Below are 20,156 nucleotides of genomic sequence, written 5' to 3'. Positions count from 1 at the left end.
TTAAATGCTGAACAGCAGTTTGACGATTAATGATTATTATTGAATTGCAGGTTCACCCCTGTTTCCTACTGGTATGCCTTGTCCTTCTTGTTCACCATTCAAGAGATCAACCAGGATCCTAGGCTCTTACCCAACATCACCCTGGGCTACAACCTCTATGAGAACTATTTTGATGCCCGGAGGACATCTGAGGCCATGCTAGACCTGCTTGCTGGCCGGGAAGGCAATATTCCCAACTATCACTGTGGAAAACAAAGCAAACTCCTGGCTGTTCTTGAAGGAGCAAATTCTGACATCTCGAAAGAGATTTCAGTCTTGTCAGGCATCTACAAAATCCCTCAGGTATTTGCAGGGGTGGGGTGCTGGAATGGAGGAATAGTGGAGAAGTTCAGCAATATAACAGGAGCAAGAAAATCCTGAGCCATGGCTCCATGGGTTTTTTTTCAAAGCTTGATTGATTGATTGATTGATTGATTGATTGATTGATTTAATAAAACCAAGCCCCCACCACCTCATACACTCCCAATGCTTCAGAATAAAACTCACAGCTTCAGCCAGCACACATTTTGTTAGATATTGATCATTCCAGGTTAGTATCTGGTCTTTTCTTCTGAAAGCAAAGTAAAACACCAAACTCTTCCATTCCCCACTAGATCAGTTATGGCTTTATTGCTCAGGACCTTGAAGAAGTTTAGTTCCCTTTTGTCTACCGGATCGTCCCCAAAGAAGAAACTCAGTACCATGGGATTGTTGAGTTGCTCCTGCATTTTGGATGGACGTGGGTTGGCCTCATCGCTCCAGACAATGACAATGGAGAAAGGTTCACAAGTGCCTTGAGGTCTTTGATGATCAATAAAGGAATTTGCATTGCATTATCAAAAAGATTTCCAGAAAAGAATGGTCATCAAATGCTTAGTCTAATTGAACCATTCATTACCTGGACACAAGTCAGTGTCATTGTTTACCACGAAATAAATCGAATGGGATGGATTCCAATCATGACACTACAAGGGACATTTGGGAAAGAAATTGGGGCAAAAATCTGGATTGCGGCAGCTTTTCAGGACACCAATACCTATATGTCCTCTCCTCCTGTTCTGTTCCAGTACATCCATGGTTCATTATCCTTTGTAATGAAGGCTCAAAGAAGGATCAGCTGTGGCTACAATAGTCCATACTCATCTGCTCTCCAACAATTTTGGAACGCAGCATTTCATTGTTCATATTCAAAGCATGTGTTGGCTGCAAAAGGCGAGACCAGATGCACAGAGGAGGAGAAACTGGAGAATCTGCCCAAAGAAGAGATGGAGACAGCCCTGTCTCAAGATAGCTACAACACTTACTTCAATGTCCAAGTTGTTGCACATGCCTTAAATGCTGCCTATTCATCTAAATCAAAGTGGATGGTGATGGGAGGTGGAAGAGACTGGTTGGAACGTCAAAGGCTGCAGCCATGGCAGGTAATTCTTTCCCCATTTTTTCACACTGAAATTCATTTTCCCAGCCATGTGGGTTTTTTTTTACAAAATGTGTGATGTTCTGTTGTGTTTTTGTATATTGGAAGCGGGGCAACCCAGTCCGATGGGCAAGGTACACTAAAATAAAATAAAATACTACTAATAACTACAATAATAAATTCCAACTGCACAAGTTCCCCATCTCAACATACATAGAAAACAAAAGCCAAATGAATGGAAAGCCTTGTTTCTGCTTACTTCCACCCTTTATCAGGAGGAGTTACTGGTTGACTTCTATTATGCAAGCCTGGACAGTGTGTTGGGAGGTCCTGGGACGCCTACCGCACAAGAATACCCCCCTCAGCCTCATTGGTATGGTCCAAAGGAAAGGAAAACAGTATGTTGGGCACTAGTTTGGATGCAGGAGTTGGCGGAAGGAGGAACGCAATGTGCCCCCTAACCTCCTTCAGGACTCCAGATTTGTGTAGGGTTTACTCCTTAGCCTTTCCTTCTCCTGAAGATGCCTTACAGGGCAGCAGTTATGGGTTGTTCCTCAGGGTTTACTCCTGAAACATTTCTCACCAATGTGCATGGCTGCAAGGCTGCACCCAAGCTTCCCTTCTCCTAGAAGGGCTGGCTTCAGGGGCGTCTTGCCCATAGAGGAAAGTGGGGTGGGGCACCAGGGCGTCAAGGAAGAGGCGGAGGTTGGGCGCTGTGCCTCCCAGCATCAGCTCGCTGCCCTCGCCCGTCTCGCTGAAGCAGCGGCACGCCCAGAGCCTCTGCCTCCCCCCCCCCCGGAGGAGCCATCTTCCAGCCGCTGCCCCCTTCCTCCAGCCCCACAAAGCTGCTGGCAGCGCCGTAAAAAGGTCAGCAACTCTGGGAAATGGGTGTGGGGTGCCAGAGGGATCTTTGCACCACCAGATATACTTAATACGGCCCTGGCTACCTTCTCAGGTTGCAGCACCTAGAAAACAGACTGCACAGGCACAAGGTTTCCTGGCCATAGGATTCTACACTTGGTTGAGATTTGCTCTCTTTTCATTTTTATGTCAGCATTTATATATATCCCTGTCACTGCAGCTTCACCCTTTCTTAAGAGAAATCCACTTTTCAAATGGCTCAATCGATGGACTGCATTTGGATGAAAATGGGAAGCTGCCAGCTGAGTTTGATATTGGGAACTGGGTGATGTTTCCCAATAAGTCTCATGTCAGGTGAAAATAGGGAGTATACAGAGAAAGGCATCCGCTGACATGAACTTCACCATTAGCCCAGAGCCATTGTGTGGCCAAAACGGTTTAATCAGGTAAGGGACACTTGAGTCCATGTGACATTCCTTAAGCTGTAAATATTTTTGAATAATTCATGTGAGGCTTCAATTGCAATCCTTTGGACACTCAACAGGGAGTGAATCTCATTGGATATGGTGCAGGGGTTGGAACTGACAGCTCAGGGGACCTTCATTGCCTAAAATGACGATGTGATGTGGATGGGATTTTATAGCCATGGAGGCTCCCCATGCATCTTGGAACTCTGGAAATTCAGGATTTACTGCAGTACTGGCAGTAGCAGTTGGCCACTTGCCTGAGCAGCTAAAAAGGAAATCTTACCAAGCCCACCCAGCTGTACTGTCTCAACTGTCCACCTTACCAGCACCCTAGACAGTTGCTTCAGCACTGAGCAGGCAGTAGGGCAGCTTTTGAGCAGGTGCTAATGATGGTTTTAATCTACAGTGACTGCCCACCATTTTAATTTATCTAAAATGCAATGCTCCGGACCACAAATTTATTAAATTTTAACTCTTGATTAAGATTGGGCAAAAAACAAAAACAAATCAGGAAGCATTTTTTTTAAAAAAATAATAAAATTTAAAAATTCCCCATTAGCACCTTACAGACAAATTAAGTTTGTTCTGGGTATAAGCTTTTGTGTGCATGCACACTTCAGCTTATACCCAGAACAAACTTAGTTGGTCTCTAAGGTGCTACTGGACAATTTTTTGATTTTATTTATTTATTTTGACTGCGTCAGACCAACACAGCTGAATCTAGAATCATTTTTTTACGCTAGCATCTTCAGTAGCTGGTATGTTTTATTGCCTGTTTAATTGCTTTTGTTTTGTTGTTGCTGTTGTTCAGAAATTGTTCCTGTATCTTTTGCCTTAAATACACTTATCTGGGATATGAATGTTGAAGGAAACACACCAAAGAGATTTCCCTGCGCTCTTGTGAACAAAGGGTTTGGAGCCAGTGGAACCAGAGATCCAGTTGGTTTGTTTTCAAACTCTATGAATAAGCTCTATAGACCCCAAAACTCCTAACAATTCCCCCTTGATGTTCCCTTTTCTCTTTATGGCTAGACTGTGCCTTTCTCAAGGTGTACCAAAATCTGTCTAACTGGATACACCAAAGTGGTTCAAGAAGGAAAGCCGATTTGCTGCTATTCTTGTGCTCCATGTGCACAAGGGACAATCTCTACTTGTGAAGGTGGGTGACTCCAAGTTAGAAGGAGAATAGGAATAGGAATCTCTGGCCAAAAAGTGGAGAGCGAAGTGGAGAACTTTGGATGCACTGCCCACAATGCATTTATTTAGGGATATTAAACTGTGCCCTCAGTGAGTAAAGAACCAAAACCACACTAAAAAGCAAATGAGTTTTTTTTAAAAATATATTAAAAATAAAATAGTAAATGTTCACTTAGTGGAAGCACAATAAAAAAGAAAATAAATCATATGAAAATTATTACGTGGAAGAAATACAAAAATGTTTGTGCTACCTATTTGAAAACATATGTACAAACTTAATAGTGAGCAATTATCCTTCTAACAAATTTTCTCCAATCCAGCTAACTGAAATGTTGCTGGACATGTCGGATAAATATTACTTATATAAAAGTAAATAATTGCAAATAGGTCAGAAGAGTAAAAGGAAAAGAAAACAACCAAATGATATTGGCCCCAGAAGTCAAAATATGAACGGTAAAAGCTCAAGGTAAAGAGGCATGTTGTTGGTATTTGGTGAAAGCTGTGCAATGTCGACACCAGACACATGTCTGTGGAGGTGAGAGTTTCTCAGCTATTCCTATATCCCAAGGTTGTTTGGGTGATAAAAAGCAAGGAAACCCTCTCTCTCCTTGAAGGAAAGTCAGGATGCTATGGTAAACATTGAAAAAGGAAATAAACAAACTTTTGCCTCTCCCTCCCTACAATGCCTCCTTCCCTGATCACCCTTCCATCAGCATTATTCTTCCTGGTATTATAGAACACAGATGGTTATTCATATGGATGATGTTTGGACACTCTTTTCTCCTTCTCCTTAGATGCAGATCATTGCATCAAATGTCCAGAAGATCAACATCCAAATAAAGACCGAGATCAATGTATCCACAAGATTATCACCTTCCTGGCTTATGAAGACTACTTGGGAATCGTTTTAGCTTTCCTTTCCCTATTCCTGTCTTTAACAACAGGCTTTGTCTTAGGAATCTTCATTAAATACAAGGAAACACCCATAGTCAAAGCCAACAGCAGGGACCTCTCTTACATCCTCCTCATTTCTCTCCTGCTTTCCTTTTTGTCTTCCTTCCTGTTCATTGGAGAGCCAAAGAAAGCGACTTGCCTTCTCCGGCAAACAGCTTTCAGCATCATCTTCTCCACTGCAGTTTCTTCTGTGTTGGCAAAAACCATCGCTGTGGTGCTGGCCTTTCTTGCTACTAAGCCAGGAAAGAGAGCGAGGAGATGGCTGGGGAAAAGTCTGATGAACTCCATTGTCATTTCCTGTTCCAGTGTCCAAGTGGTTATCTGCACCATCTGGCAAGGGATCTCTTCTCCATTCCCAGAGTCTGACATGCACTCCCAGGCTGGACAGATCATTGTGCAATGTAATGAAGGGTCTGTTGCTATGTTTTACAGTGCCCTCAGCTACATGGGCTTCCTGGCTGCTATCTGCTTCATGGTGGCTTTCTTAGCCAGGAAGCTGCCTGGGGCCTTCAATGAAGCCAAGCTGATCACCTTCAGCATGCTGGTCTTCTGCAGTGTTTGGGTGTCCTTTGTGCCCACCTACCTGAGCACAAAGGGGAAATACATGGTAGCTGTGCAGGTCTTCTCTATTTTAGCGTCCAGTGCTGGGCTTCTGGGCTGCATCTTCCTTCCCAAGTGCTACATTATTGTACTAAGGCCTGATCTGAATACAAAGGAGCACCTAACAACTCAAATTAAAGATGCCATATGATTCTCTAAGGGCTCAGCTACACAGCTGCAAATAAAATATTTTATTTATTTATTTTTGAATTTTATTTATTTATTAAAGTTCTTATGTTTCATTGGTAAATATTATCATATTACATCACAAGGCTTATTGTACTATAATTTTCAACATGTATACAAAGTTTATATACTACCGTATTTTTCGCCCCTTAAGACGCTCCGTCCCATAGGACGCACCTAGTTTTTTTTTTTGGGGGGGAAATAAAGGGGGAAAAATCCCTTTATTTCCCCCCCAAAAGCAGGGGCCGGCAGGCTGCTATCCGTAGCATGGGGAGCCTTGCCAGGAACACCGGCAAGGCTCCCCACGCTGCGGATGTCTGCCTGGCGCGGGGGGCGCTTTGCTTCAGGGAGGCCCGCTCGCCGGGCAGCAGGCTGCTATCCGCAGCCTAGACATCCCTGCCGGACCTCCCGTAGGGCTGCCTAGGCTGCGGATGTGTTCCTGAAGCCTGGAGAGTGAGAGGGGTCGGTGCGCACGGACCCCTCTTGCTCTCCAAGCTTCAGCAAAAGCCTGCATTCGCCCCATAGGACGCACACATATTTCCCCTTCATTTTTGGAGGGGGAAAAGTGCGTCCTATAGGGCGAAAAATAAGGTACAAGAAGAAGAAAAACAAGGACAAAAAACTATTTACCAACACATTGGACTTCCTGTCTATCCCTTTGTATATTCCTTTTTTTACAAATGAATGTACTCTTATTATTGTATATTTCTTCACATTTTATCTAATACATTCCTATATCAATATGTCCCCTTGGTCTTATTTCTCAACTCAGTCTCTCTCCAATGTCTTTTGAATGCTAGCATAGATAGTGACCCTTTACTGTATTTTTGAACATATATCATATATCTATCCCACTTTTCCATAAATTTTTGTTTTGAGTTGCCTCTTAGGCTATTTGTCAACTGCACCATTTCAGCAAATTCTTGTAGCTTGTTATGCCAATCCATGCTACATTATTGTACTGAGGCCTGATCTGAATACAAAGGAGCAACTAACAACAAAAATTAAATATGTCATGTGATTCTCTAAGGACTCAGCTAAATAGCTGCAAATAAAACATTTTAAATGTGTTGTAAAGTGCATTTTACAAATGTGACACCAGATGACACCAGCGAGCTATGCAAAATTCAATGTATTTTTCAAAACGTTTTTTAAAAAAGCATTTTACAGCATTTTGTATATGTGTGTAGATTTCACCTATGTATTCTTTTCAATTTTGATATTTGATGTCCCGCACAACAGTTATGAAAGCTACACACTGATCATGTGACTGCAGCTTCTTCAGTCTAATTTTCTCTTCCTTTCCCATAAATAATGAATGATGAAAATAATAATAATAATAATAATAATAATAATAATAATAATATTTTATTTATATCCCGCCTTCCCCAGCCGAAGCCGGGCTCAGGGCGGCTAACAACAATAAAACAGTACAAAAGTACAGCATAAACAGCATTCTAAAATCATTTATTATAAAATTAATTAATTCAAGCCACTGGCAACCATTGGGCCAGAGCTCCGCGAAGATTGCCGAGGGAGGGAGTCAGGCTGTGCCCTGGCAAAAGGCCTGGTGGAACAGCTCTGTCTTGCAGGCCCTGCGGAAAGATGTCAAGTCCCGCAGGGCCCTGGTCTCTTGTGACAGAGTGTTCCACCAGATCGGAGCCAAAGCTGAAAAAGCCCTGGCTCTAGTTGAGGCCAGCCTAACTTCTCTGTGGCCTGGGACCTTCAAGATGTTTTTATTTGAAGACCGTAAGTTTCTCTGTGGGGCATACCAGGAGAGGCGGTCCCGTAGATACGAGGGTCCTAGGCCGTATAGGGCTTTGAAGGTTAAAACCAGCACCTTAAACCTGATCCTGTACTCCACCGGGAGCCAGTGCAGCTGGTATAGCACCAGGTGAATGTGATCTTGCAGCGAAGACCTCATAAGGAGTCTTGCTGCAGCATTCTGCACCCGCTGGAGTTTCTGGGTCAGTCTCAAGGGCAGCCCCACGTAGAGCGAGTTACAATAATCCAGTCTGGAGGTGACCGGCTGCTGGTGCGCTAGGTGGCCGGTACACCAGCGAGACAGCCAAGCTCTCCTCGGAGCCCCAGACTAGGCCAACACATTCAATGCCGGGGATCGATGGCGATGGTAGAGCAAAATGTTTTTGTTAACGTTGGGGTGTGTGCAGTGTGCAGTTAGCCTGCCGGTGGATTGCGTAATTGAAGCCACAACATTGCTTGTAGAAGAAAATATACAACATGGTTCTTTTAGCATCCCAAGAGCCCAAGGAAGGTCGGTGGCCGCGGACCTGTTTTGTCTATAGTGGTCCATTTCAAGTAAGACCTGCTCACCTCTCACTCAAGAACCGCCTTGGGCAGGGAAGGTGGTGTTGCAGAGGCTCCCCCTAAGACTTCCTCCCTCTTAGTTGGAGTTCCTAATCTGGCATCTACCAAGCTCCACTAAGCTCCTGGTTGAAGGGTCTGTGTGTATTGCTGGAGCCTGAATGAAGTGTCTGGGTGGCTGGTGTTACTCTTTGATTTATATGGGGATTTGTAATGTTTTTGTCCCATTGATACACTTTAAACCAATCTATTCAACCTTTTATACACGCCAGCATTTCTTGTATTTCTTCTTCGCTTTATTTTTGCAGTTTCTTTTATTTCTTTTTTCTAAAGATCAGTTAATACCTGTGTGCTGGGAATCTGTTTCTATGAACCTGCACAATCTGATGCTGAACCAAGAAGGCATCTCTCAACTCCATAAGAAAGATCTATTTCCTGCTGTACCCTATGCCTTGTTAGCCAGAATTCCCATTAAGTTCAATGGGACACACAGAACCTGGACTTACTTACCTGGGAGTAAGCCCCATTGGGCCATATGCCTCAATGAAACAGTTCATAATTCTTAACGATGTAGCGGTGGGTTGGTTTCTGTGGGGAGGCTTGCATGTCTCTGAACAGGGCTGAATTTAGGTTTGATGAGGCCCCAAGCTACTGAAGATAATGGGGCCCTTTATATGTTCAGCTGTCCTTTGTCAACAACAAATTGTTGCTGGGTTTTGTGTTGAATATAGGCTATACTGTAATTTATGGACCTAATAGGTACATACACAACACAAAACACTGTTGCTGTATGTAGGCTTTATATTGTGTGTTTTTTATCCAATATTTTGGAAATGAACATGCAGTTCCCCCCCTTTAACATTTTGGGGCCCCCAAGACAGAGGGGCCCTAAGCTATGGCTTGTTTAACTTATACATAAATGTAGCACTGTCTCTGAATACCATTTGTTGCAGAACAAGACCACCTGCTTGTGAGCTTCCCAAAGATCCGACACTGCAATATATGGGTGCTGGACTAGATGGGACTTGGTCTCATCTGGCTGCAGAGCTTTCCTAATGCTGTTGAGTCCAAACCTGCACACCCACACCAAACTTTGGCACAGCACCTGTGATTTCTTGTAAACACGTTTCCCCCCCGGCTCTGCACCTGCCACCCAAACTGCACAATGACTCCAGGTGGTTGCAGTGGTCAAATGTATTCTCTTTCTAATTATCAAAATCATAGCTATTTATTCTGGCCAAGATCAAGAGATTTTTCTGGGGGTTGCCTAGACATCGCAATCAAGGGCAGCATGAGGTTATATCTGGCTCTGTGCCTGGGGAGAAAGGTTGAGGCAGAGAATAGCTGATATGTCAGAGACAGTCTGAATGAACAGCAGAGGGATACCTGAACACTACCCATACTGGGAAAGTCACTGCAGTTTTGCTCTTGGAAGAGCTGTTGACTTCTGATTATCTGGCTGGGGAGGAGAGAGGAGCAGCCACAAGAGAAGTGGAGGAGGTACCGGAAAAATGATTTCCCTCCTGCTTCTCCTGCTCATGCCGCATGGAGACTGCGAAAATCAAGGAAAAAGTTGTATCTTTGAGATCTGGGAAGAAAGTAGAACACAAAATTACTACCAGTCCGGAGACTTCCTAATTACTGGGATTATATCTCCAAGTAGATTACTTGAAGAAAACCCATACATTTTTTCCCAGACTCCCTCAAAGAGGCTTGCATGGTAAGTAATTAGATGCCACTGGAAGTCATGCTTCTCCAACACCACTCCAATAGTTTATGTTTAATTAATCATAATAAAGCAATTTCCCACTTTGAAGGTTGTGTGCCTCTCTGTTTTCTTTCTTTTTTTGCAGTGGAATGTGCAAATTTGTCATTTTTAATTTGATGTTTTATTGCAGTTTTTTACCTAGGTTCTACTGGCACATCTTGTCCTTCTTGTTCTCCATTCAGGAGATCAACCAGAATTCCAGGTTCTTACCCAACATCTCCTTGGGCTACAACCTCTTTGAGAACTTTTTGGATGCAAGGATGACTTCCGATGCCATGCTAGACCTGCTTGCAGGGGGACAAAGCAATATTCCAAACTATAAATGTGGAGAATGGAATAACCTGCTGTCTGTTCTTGAAGGGGGTAATTCTGCCATCTCGAAAGAGATTTCAGCCATGTCTGGCATCTTCAAAATCCCACAGGTATGAAGGATAGGGATAAGAAGGGTCAGAGGAGAAATTCAGCTTTATGGAATTCCACTTTCTTTCCAGGGGAGGTAATAAGGGAAATAAAAAAGTCAGCAAACCCTTAGCAATAGTAGATCTTTCTTCCAGCATCCACTAATCTGGCAGTCTCCAAATATTTCAGACTAAAACTGCAATCCCCTTCATGGATCACTGCCTTGCCGTGGCGAAGTGGCTTGAATAACTCAGAGAAGCTATGAGCTGTGCCTTGCAGGGCCACCCAAGATGAACAGGTCATAGTGGAGAGTTTTGACCAAACGTGATCCACCTGGAGTAGGAACCGGCAAGCCACTCCAGTATCCCTGCCAAGAAAACCCCACGGACAAAGACAACAGGCATATAAAAGTTATGACGCTGGAAGATGAGCCCCTCAGGTCGGAAGGTGTCCAACATGCTACTGGGGAAGAGCGGAGGGCAAGTACAAGTAGATCCAGAGCTGATGAAGCGGCTGGGCCAAAGCCGAAAGGACGCTCAGTTGCGGATATGCATGGGAGCGAAAGGAAAGTCCAATGCTGTAAAGAAAAATATTGCATAGGAACCTGGAATGTAAGAACCATGAACCTTGGTAAGTTGGATGTGGTCAAAAATGAGATGGCGAGAATAAATATTGACATCCTGGGCATCAGTGAACTAAAATGGGCGGGAATGGGCGAATTCAGTTTGGATGACCATCACATCTACTACTGTGGGCAAGAATCCTGTAAAAAAAATGGAGTGGTCCTCATAGTCAACAAAAGAGGGGCAAAAGCTGTACTGGGATGCAATCTCAAAAATGATAGAATGATCTCGATACGAATCCAAGGCAGACCTTTTAACATCACAGTAATCCAAGTTTATGCACCAACCACTGGTGCTGAAGAAACTGAAATTGACCAATTCTATGAAGACTTACAACACCTTCTAGAAATGACACCAAAGAAGGATGTTCTTCTCATTATAGGGGATTGGAATGCTAAAGTAGGGAGTCAAGAGATAAAAGTAACAACTGGCAAGTTTGGCCTTGGAGTTCAAAACGAAGCAGGGCAAAGGCTAATAGAGTTCTGCCAAGCTGGTCATCACAAACACTCTTTTCCAACAACACAAGAGACGACTCTACACATGGACATCACCAGATGGGCAGCATTGAAATCAGATTGATTATATTCTCTGCAGCCAAAGATGGAGAAGCTCTATACAGTCAGCTAAAACATGACCTGGAGCTGACTGTGGTTCAAATCATCAGCTTCTTATGAAAAGGAAATGCAAGAAAGCAAAGTGGCTGTCCAATGAGGCCTTACAAATAGTGGGGGAGAGAAGGCAAGCAAAATGTGAGGGAGATAGTGAAAGATACAGGAAATTGAATGCAGATTTCCAAAGAATAGCAAGGAGAGACAAGAAGGCCTTCTTAAACGAGCAACGCAAAGAAATAGAGGAAAACAATAGAACGGGGAAAACCAGAGATCTGTTCAAGAAAATTGGAGATATGAAAGGAACATTTCGTACAAAGATTTCCATAATAAAAGACAAAAGTGGAAAGGACCTAACAGAAGCAGAAGACATCAAGAAGAGGTGGCAAGAATACACAGAGGAACTATACTAGAAAGAAATGGATTTTTCTCGTACACCCAGGTGGTTGCTGACCTTGATCCAGACATCCTGGAGAGTGAAGTCAAATGGGCCTTAGAAAGCACTGCAAATAACAAGGCCAGTGGAAGTGATGGTATTCCAGCTGAACTGTTTAATATTTTAAAAGATGATGCTGTTAAGGTGCTACACTCAATATGCCAGCAAGTTTGGAAAACTCAGCAGTGGCCAGAGGATTGGAGAAGATCAGTCTACATCCCAATCCCAAAGAAAGGCAGTGCCAAAGAATGCTCCAACTACCGCACAATTGCACTCATTTCACATGCTAGCAAGGTTATGCTTAAAATTCTACAAGGAAGGCTCAAGCAGTATGTGGACCAAGAACTCCCAGAAGTGCAAGCTGGATTTAGAAGAGGCAGAGGAACCAGAGACCAAATTGCAAACATGCGCTGGATAATGGAGAAAGCTAGAGAGTTCCAGAAAGACATCTACTTCTGCTTCATTGACTATGCAAAAGCCTTTGACTGTGTTGACCACAGCAAACTATGGCAAGTTCTTAAAGAAATGGGAGTGCCTGATCACCTCATCTGTCTCCTGAGAAATCTCTATGTGGGACAAGAAGCTACAGTTAGAACTGGATATGGAACAACTGATTGGTTCCAAATTGGGAAAGGAGTACGGCAAGGCTGTATATTGTCTCCCTGCTTATTTAACTTATATGCAGAATTCATCATGCGAAAGGCTGGGCTGGATGAATCCCAAGCCGGAATTAAGATTGCCGGAAGAAACATCAACAACCTCAGATATGCAGATGACACAACCTTGATGGCAGAAAGTGAAGAGGAATTAAAGAACCTTTTAATGAGGGTGAAAGAGGAGAGCGCAAAATATGGTCTGAAGCTCAACATCAAAAAAACGAAGATCATGGCCACTGGGCCCATCACCTCCTGGCAAATAGAAGGGGAAGAAATGGAGGCAGTGAGAGATTTTACTTTCTTGGGCTCCATGATCAGTGCAGATGGTGACAGCAGTCATGAAATTAAAAGACGCCTGCTCCTTGGGAGAAAGGCGATGGCAAACCTAGACAACATCTTAAAAAGCAGAGACATCAGCTTGCCAACAAAGGTCCGTATAGTAAAAGCCATGGTTTTCCCAGTAGTGATGTATGGAAGTGAGAGCTGGACCATAAAGAAGGCTGATCGCCGAAGAATTGATGCTTTTGAATTATGGTGCTGGAGGAGACTCTTGAGAGTCCCATGGACTGCAAGAAGATCAAACCTCTCCATTCTGAAGGAAATCAGCCCTGAGTGCTCACTGGAAGGACAGATCGTGAAGCTGAGGCTCCAATACTTTGGCCACCTCATGAGAAGAGAAGACTCCCTGGAAGAGACCCTGATGTTGGGAAAGATGGAGGGCACAAGGAGAAGGGGACGACAGAGGACAAGATGGTTGGACAGTGTTCTCGAAGCTACCAACATGAGTCTGACCAAATTGTGGGAGGCAGTGAAAGACAGGAGTGCCTGGCGTGCTCTGGTCCATGGGGTCACGAAGAGTCGGATGCGACTAAACGACTAAACAACAACAACAACAAAACTGCAGTCAAACCCAGGCAAGCACATTTTTTCCAGATAATAACAGATAATAAGTAATAACAGAGAATAAATTCAGTATATATTCCTTTTCCTGAAAGTCAAACAAATCACTAATCTACTCCTTTCTTCACCAGGTCAGTTATGGCTTTTTTACTCAGACACTGGATGAGAAAACTGAAGTTCCATATGTCTACCAAATGGTCCCCAAGGGGGAAACTCAGTATTGGGGGATTGTCAAGTTGCTCCTGAATTTTGGATGGACATGGACTGGCCTTTTGGTTTCAGACAATGATAATGGAGAAAGGTTCTTGAGTGCCTTGACACCTCTGATGATCAACAATGGAATTTGCATTGCCTTATTAAAAAGAATACCAGAAATTAATCCAGATCCAGATCTCATCCCAAGTGAACCATTTATCATATGGGACAAAGTCAAAATATTTGTTTACTATAAAAGCAGTCAAGGGGCATGGATTGATCTCATGGTGCTACAACAATTTCTTGAGAATCAAATTGGGGGGAAAGTCTGGATCTCAACACATATTCAAGATGTTAATTTTAATTTGAATATTAATCCTGATGTCTTCCAATACATCCATGGATCTTTGTCCTTCATAATGAAGCCCCAACTAAGGAAAAATTACCAACACTATAATCCAGTTTCCAAATTTCTTGAGCAGTTTTGGGATAAAGCATTTCATTGTTTATATAGAAAGCACACATTGGCTGGAAAAGGTCGGACAAGATGCACAGAGAATGAGAAACTGGAGATGGTGCCTGAAGAGGAGCTGGAGAGAGTCCTGTCTCAAGACAGCTACGTCACTTATTTCAGTGTCCAAGCTGTGGCTCAGGCTTTGAATGCTGCCTATTCATCCAGATCAAAGGTCATGCAGAGGGCAAGTGGAGGAGACAGCCTGGAACGTCAAAGGCTACAGCCATGGCAGGTATTTCCTTTTCCTTGTTGCAAATTGCAACTCATTTTCCCACCAGTGGATTCAGATTCAAGACTGAGATTTTTATTTCTTTTTGCTCCTTTTGGTGGAAAATCTCATTAGTGAGTCTTGTGGCAGAAGCAGACCTTTCTGCCTATTGTGGTTATGTCAGAACAGTCCCCCACCATCTAGTTCATCCTCTCTGGCGCCCTGAGAGAGATGCAGCCATCATAGCAGAAGCTGGTTCCTCCTCATCTTCCACTGTGTCTCTGCTGGGACTTGAAATTGCCCATCAACTGTTCAACAGCAGGAACAGACAACACAGTTCTGCTAGATTCAGTCTTCCCCGTTATGGTATGATGTGATTCAATTTTTAATTCTATATTACTATCTAAACTTTTACGTGATAAAATTGGCCTTTGTCAAAAGAGTGCAGGGCGGTTTAACAACTTGGATAGTATGAAACACACTGTAAAACTACAGAAAGAAAATGAAAAGCAAAGAGCTTCTCAGCTTGCTGGAAAAGCTGTTGAAATAAAAATATTTTTTAAAAAAGCATTTATATTTAAATGATAGTAACTGTTAAGAAATTTACCTCTATGCCAATAAATTAGCACAGCCAAATGATAATGGGAGACGATGTCCTCCTTTGTGGCATTGTGCAAGTTCCACTGAAAGCGGCTACACTTTTTTTTTTAAATGATATTTATTAAGAATTTTCAAATTACAAGAAAAACAAAGAGAAAAAGAAGGAAAAGAAAAACAAAAGAAAAACCAACCACAATCAAACAATACAAATTAATAAAAGTCAAAATCAAAAAACAACAACAAAACACATAACACATCACAATCAAAAAACAAAAGTAAACCACAAAAATTTAAAAACAAATCCAATATTCCCAAATCCTTAACTGTCATTGCCTTATTTCATCGACCTCCTCACACCTCCCTTTTTTGTATTCTAGTTATTAACTATCACAGCAAATCCTTTCCATTTTTCATAATATTCTGTCATTAAATTACCTTAATCTATTTTAACCTTATCTTACTATCAAAACAACTTAAAACTTAAAACTTAGATCTTATTTGCCAATTTCTCATAACCATAACATATTCTTACATAATTCTTTTAACATTTCTGCTAAAGCCAAATAATTTCATTCCAACATTTTTCTAAAATTCATCAATTTTATAAAACAATCCTAATAACATTTTTAAAAACTTTCTTCCAATCTTCATCCAACATCTCTTTCTCCTGGTCCCGGGTTTTGTCAGTCCTTTCTATCCCATCCATTTAGCTCATTAACCTGGTAATCTTATGTCCGAGGCCCTTAAGTCTCTTCCATGTCCCTTCTGCAGATCTTCTTCATATTTATACCTGTACTTTACTTTGTCTCCTGCTCCATTCACTCGTGGAAACTCCAACTTAACAGTATTTTTGCCCCATCTCGAGAAATCAGCCCCTTTTCTATAGTCCACACTAAACTCCATATGGTATTTAAAAATATGTTTCAAAGTCCCTCCAGAGTTAAGAGCCCCCACAACCCCAAACATCTCACGGCCCATTGCCAGACTTGAAAAATCAAAATATCCCTGCATAGGGGGGGGGTCTATCCAACCCCCCATTTCCAAACCAAACAAAACTCTATCTCTCCAAATCTGGCCTTTTCCTAGTTCATTTGTCAGTTCCAACAACTCATGTTCCTGCTGGGCCACAGCTCCCTCCATCTCTGCCAGCCGAGGTCCAGCAACATCCTCCTCCCTCGTCTGATCTGTCAGAGCACACTCTTGAGTTAATTCCTGGGTGGGTTCTATATAATTACCCACTACCTGTCCAAAGTTTCTGATCGCAACAGTCATCAAGTCCGTCTTCTCATGTAACTGTTCCAGTAAGGCACTTGTTTTGCAGAAAGCACGTACCAGGGCTTCTGAATACATTGTTATGCAAAGTCAGAAATCTGTCCCCACGATCTTAATCTGTTACAGCTGCAGAGCTCCCCAGTTCAAATTTAGTAACAGTTTCACAGGCTCCCTCTAGGGGAAGAACTTCTATTTGTATCCATCTCTTTTCTTTTTTTCTTTTTCTTTTAAAAGCAGATCTAATAACAAAGTTTCCTTTTTCAGATATTTTGTCAATATTTGTTCCTTTAGAATGTGAAGGAGAACAATGGAATCACTATGTTTCTCTTCTTTTAACTGACTGTCAAAGACGTTTGTCTATAGTCAATGAACTTCCCAAGAACGTCAGTCCTGACACCCCGCTCCCAGGATAGAGACGGTGGAAAATTACTTTTCTTACACTCTCTTCTGCAGGTTTAAACAGTCCGGAAAAATTCCCCCCTCTTCTCCTGCTTCCGAAGGGGGTTCAACAATTTTAGATGATGGAAGTTAATCCTTTACAAACGTTTTTCTGAACTCTAGTTTGCCATGTCTTTGCTTTAATCTATCTGCAAGAAACGGAAGGTTGACTTCCTGTTTAGACCTTCCCGTTTCAGTACCAAATTAAGAATAATTTCTTAGTCCAATTTTCCTTTCTACTCACAAGTCGTTGTTTAAAGTCCAATTGTCCAAAACTGAGCTACTCACGGGTAGTTGTTTTAATAGCCAAATTGTCCCAGGAAAAAGGCAGCGCTCTCCGGCAACGGCTGTGCAGCTTCGCTCCATGGAAGAAGCAGTTGACTCTCAGCACCGCGCCACTAGCCCTTCTTCACTCTGGAGCCCGTTACTGGGTTCCTTTACGAGTTGGGGGGGTGCGAAAGGTGCCCGCCGAGTCCCATGGTCACAGGCTTCATCCGCCTGTGATTTTTCGAAGTGTCCCCGCTTCGCCGTAGCGGAAAAGACCCGTTTTCCATGGAGCCTAGTCCCTCCGGATCAGAGGGAATCCGCCATTACCAATGGCGCCACCCCGGAAGTCCCAAAAGCGGCTACACTTTGAAGGGAAAGGAGAGACTTCAATTTGCAGGCTTCTACATTATCTAGAATTCTGAGCAACAAAAGTTTAATCACATGGGAGTATGTATGGGCAAATTCCCCCTGCTTTCAGATAATTTTACCAGGCAGGGGGACTATTCTGAACAGCCACACATCCCACTCCTATGCTCTTGGCTGTGAGCAGACCTGAGCAGCCCCTATTGACAAATAACCTTCCCTGGTGATACAGTGAGCAGCTGAGGAAATGGTGTTCTATTCATAAAGGTCTAACTGTGCACTAGGAGTGCCAATATGGCCCCTATGCCTGGGCCTGTAGGTGTCATGCAGCGCGCATGGCTCTGGCACCAAAATTTGTGGATGCCCGACCCCTTCATGGGGAATTTTGTAGGTGCTTGGGCACCCAGGGCCACGGGGTGTTGGCATCTATGCTGTGCACTGATTTGTAGGATTTGTTTAAAAAGTCTATGTTTAAAAAGTTTTTTATTTGTGCTATTTTTATTTTTTAAGAAGTATTTTATTGTCTTTTGTATTTATCTTATTCTCCAGAAACCTTTTTTTTAATACAATGAGTTGCCTACAAATGTTCTAATAAAGAAAAAGGAATGGTTGCAAAAGGCTCACGAGTCCAGATGAAATGTGCACAGACCCCAATTCCTTTATATATATATATTTATTAGTTTTCAAATACAAAACAGTATACATACCATACATCTTAATTACATCTTATTTCTCTTTTTTGACTTCCCTTAATTTGTCTGCCAATCCTTCATATTTTAACTTTTTACACATTTCTTCTTTATTGTTTATAATATTAATGTAAACTTCCTCCCATTATTAATACTTTGTATAACTTTCTCCCATCACAGGGCTTCATTAAAACTTACAAACGTAATCTGATTATCACTTAATTTTTGCAAATATTCAATAAATTTTTCCCAGTCTTCTGTAAATCTTTGGTCTTGTCAGTTCCTGATCCTTCCTGTCATTCTGTCCAATTCTGCATAGTCCATCAATTTTGTTCTCCATTCTTCTATCGTAGGTAGCTCCTCCTGTTTCCATTTCTATGCCTGGTTTCTTAACAAATGTATATTTCAACATTTTCTTCAATTCATTATATACTATTTCCCAAAAGCTTTTTACTTTCTTGCATTCCCACCACATGTGATAAAATGATCCTTCTTTTTCTTTACATTTCCAACATTTGTTACATCATTTTCATCACATTTTCTTTTATAGTTGTACATGCAGTAAATCTTAGACCTTCTTTCCATAATTTTTCCCAATCCTCCATTTGTATATTATGTCCTAAGTCTTTGGCCCAATCAATCATAACTGATTTTACCTCTTCATCCTTCGTGCACCATTCTAGTAATATCTTGTACATTTTTGCTAAAATTTTAAAATCATTATTCAATATTTCTGTCTGAAATTTTGATTCTTTATCAGCAAAACCCCTTTGATTTAAATCTTTTCTGAACATTTCACTAATTTGAAAAAAAATGCAACCAGTCATTAACATATTCCTTAATTTCTTCAAATGGTCTCATTTTCCATTTACCTTCTCTTTTACTTATTAACTTCTCATATGTCACCCATCCCCTAGTCATATTGACTTTCTTCACACTCATTGCCTCCAACGGCGATAATCAATATGGAGTTTTTTGTTCCAACAGATTTTTATATCTTTCCCACACTTCAATCAGAGACCTTCTTATGATGTGATTTTCAAAACCTTTATGTACACGTTTCTTTTCATACCACAAATACGCATGCCACCCGAATCTATTGTCAAAACCTTCCAAGTCTAACAAATCAGTATCTTCTAGTTTCATCCATTCCTTCAACCAACAGAGGCAAGATGCTTCATAGTACAATTTCAAGTCTGGCAGGGCAAAGCCTCTTCTTGCTTTCGCATCTGTCAATATCTTAAATTTTATCCTCGGCTTCTTACCCTGCCAGATATACATTGAAATTTCTATTTGCCAATTAAAAATTGCTGCCCCTTTGATTACTGGAACTGTTTGAAATAAAAAATAACATCTTTGGTAGCACATTCATTTTAATCGTTGCAATTCTTCCCCAAAATGACTTAAGAAATGACTTTCTTAACCACTTCTATCTCTGTTTGTTGCTGTAATCTATTAATTACCTCCTGATCTATACTTTTGGTAATTGCTTTATTTTTTTTTTCTTGTTCAGAATAAATCCTGCCAACTGAAAATGGAATGGCTTCAAATTGCTCATGAGTCCAGATGAAATGTGCACAGACCCCAATTCCTAGGAGATTAAAGCTCAAAGTGTAGAGGGCTTATATTCAACTTTTCTATTTCATAAATGCCGGTGTTTTTTCCTGCCGTTCCAGCTCCACCCATTCTTAAGAGGACTCCAGTTTTTGAATACTTCTATGGGCAGCCTCAGATTGGATGAGAATGGGCAGATACCAGCCTACTATGACATTGAGAACTGGGTGATATTTCCCAATAAGTCTCGTATAAGAGTGCCGGTTGGGAGTATAGGGAGAGATGGATCCACTGACATGAAGTTCACAATCAATTCACAAGCCATTGTGTGGCCCAAGTGGTTTGAGAAGGTATGGCATTCTACTCTATCCCACATCTATAAAGCTCTAATCACTAACTGAATAATTCCAAGGGCACTTTGACTAGAACCCTTTGCACACCTGCTGGGGAGTAAGGGCTCATTGACACTTCCATTTGTGCCACAATGTGACTTACAGGTCCTGATCTGTTTTATGATGTTTTTTTCTCCCAGCACTTTCCTGTGGAAAACCTGACTGCCGTTTGCTTTGATTCAGTGGTAAAATGTGCGTTTTCTCAGGGAAAGTACTGAGACAGGAAGG

General features: G+C 42.0%; 2 protein-coding genes across 2 annotated transcripts in view; both read left to right on the top strand.

Moving 5' to 3' along the window:
- Window positions 1-20,156, top strand: part of LOC309526229 (vomeronasal type-2 receptor 26-like) — a gene marked incomplete at both ends in the record, with an annotated part of 146,985 nt that overhangs the window by 86,037 nt on the left and 40,792 nt on the right. The window lies entirely within an intron of this gene.
- On the top strand, window positions 196-5,686 carry LOC309527558 (vomeronasal type-2 receptor 26-like; the record flags this gene model as incomplete). The annotated part of the gene is made up of 4 exons (XM_082214385.1): window positions 196-342; window positions 1,107-1,460; window positions 3,817-3,943; window positions 4,776-5,686. 4 exons carry the CDS (start codon window positions 196-198, stop codon window positions 5,684-5,686), a joined length of 1,539 nt encoding a protein of 512 aa, XP_082070511.1.

Source organism: Podarcis vaucheri (genome assembly GCF_965113315.1).
Source record: "Podarcis vaucheri genome assembly, chromosome: 2".
Taxonomy (NCBI): Eukaryota; Metazoa; Chordata; class Lepidosauria; order Squamata; family Lacertidae; genus Podarcis; species Podarcis vaucheri.
Note: the sequence above shows the minus strand (reverse complement) of the source record. Positions and strands in the feature narration are given on the sequence as shown.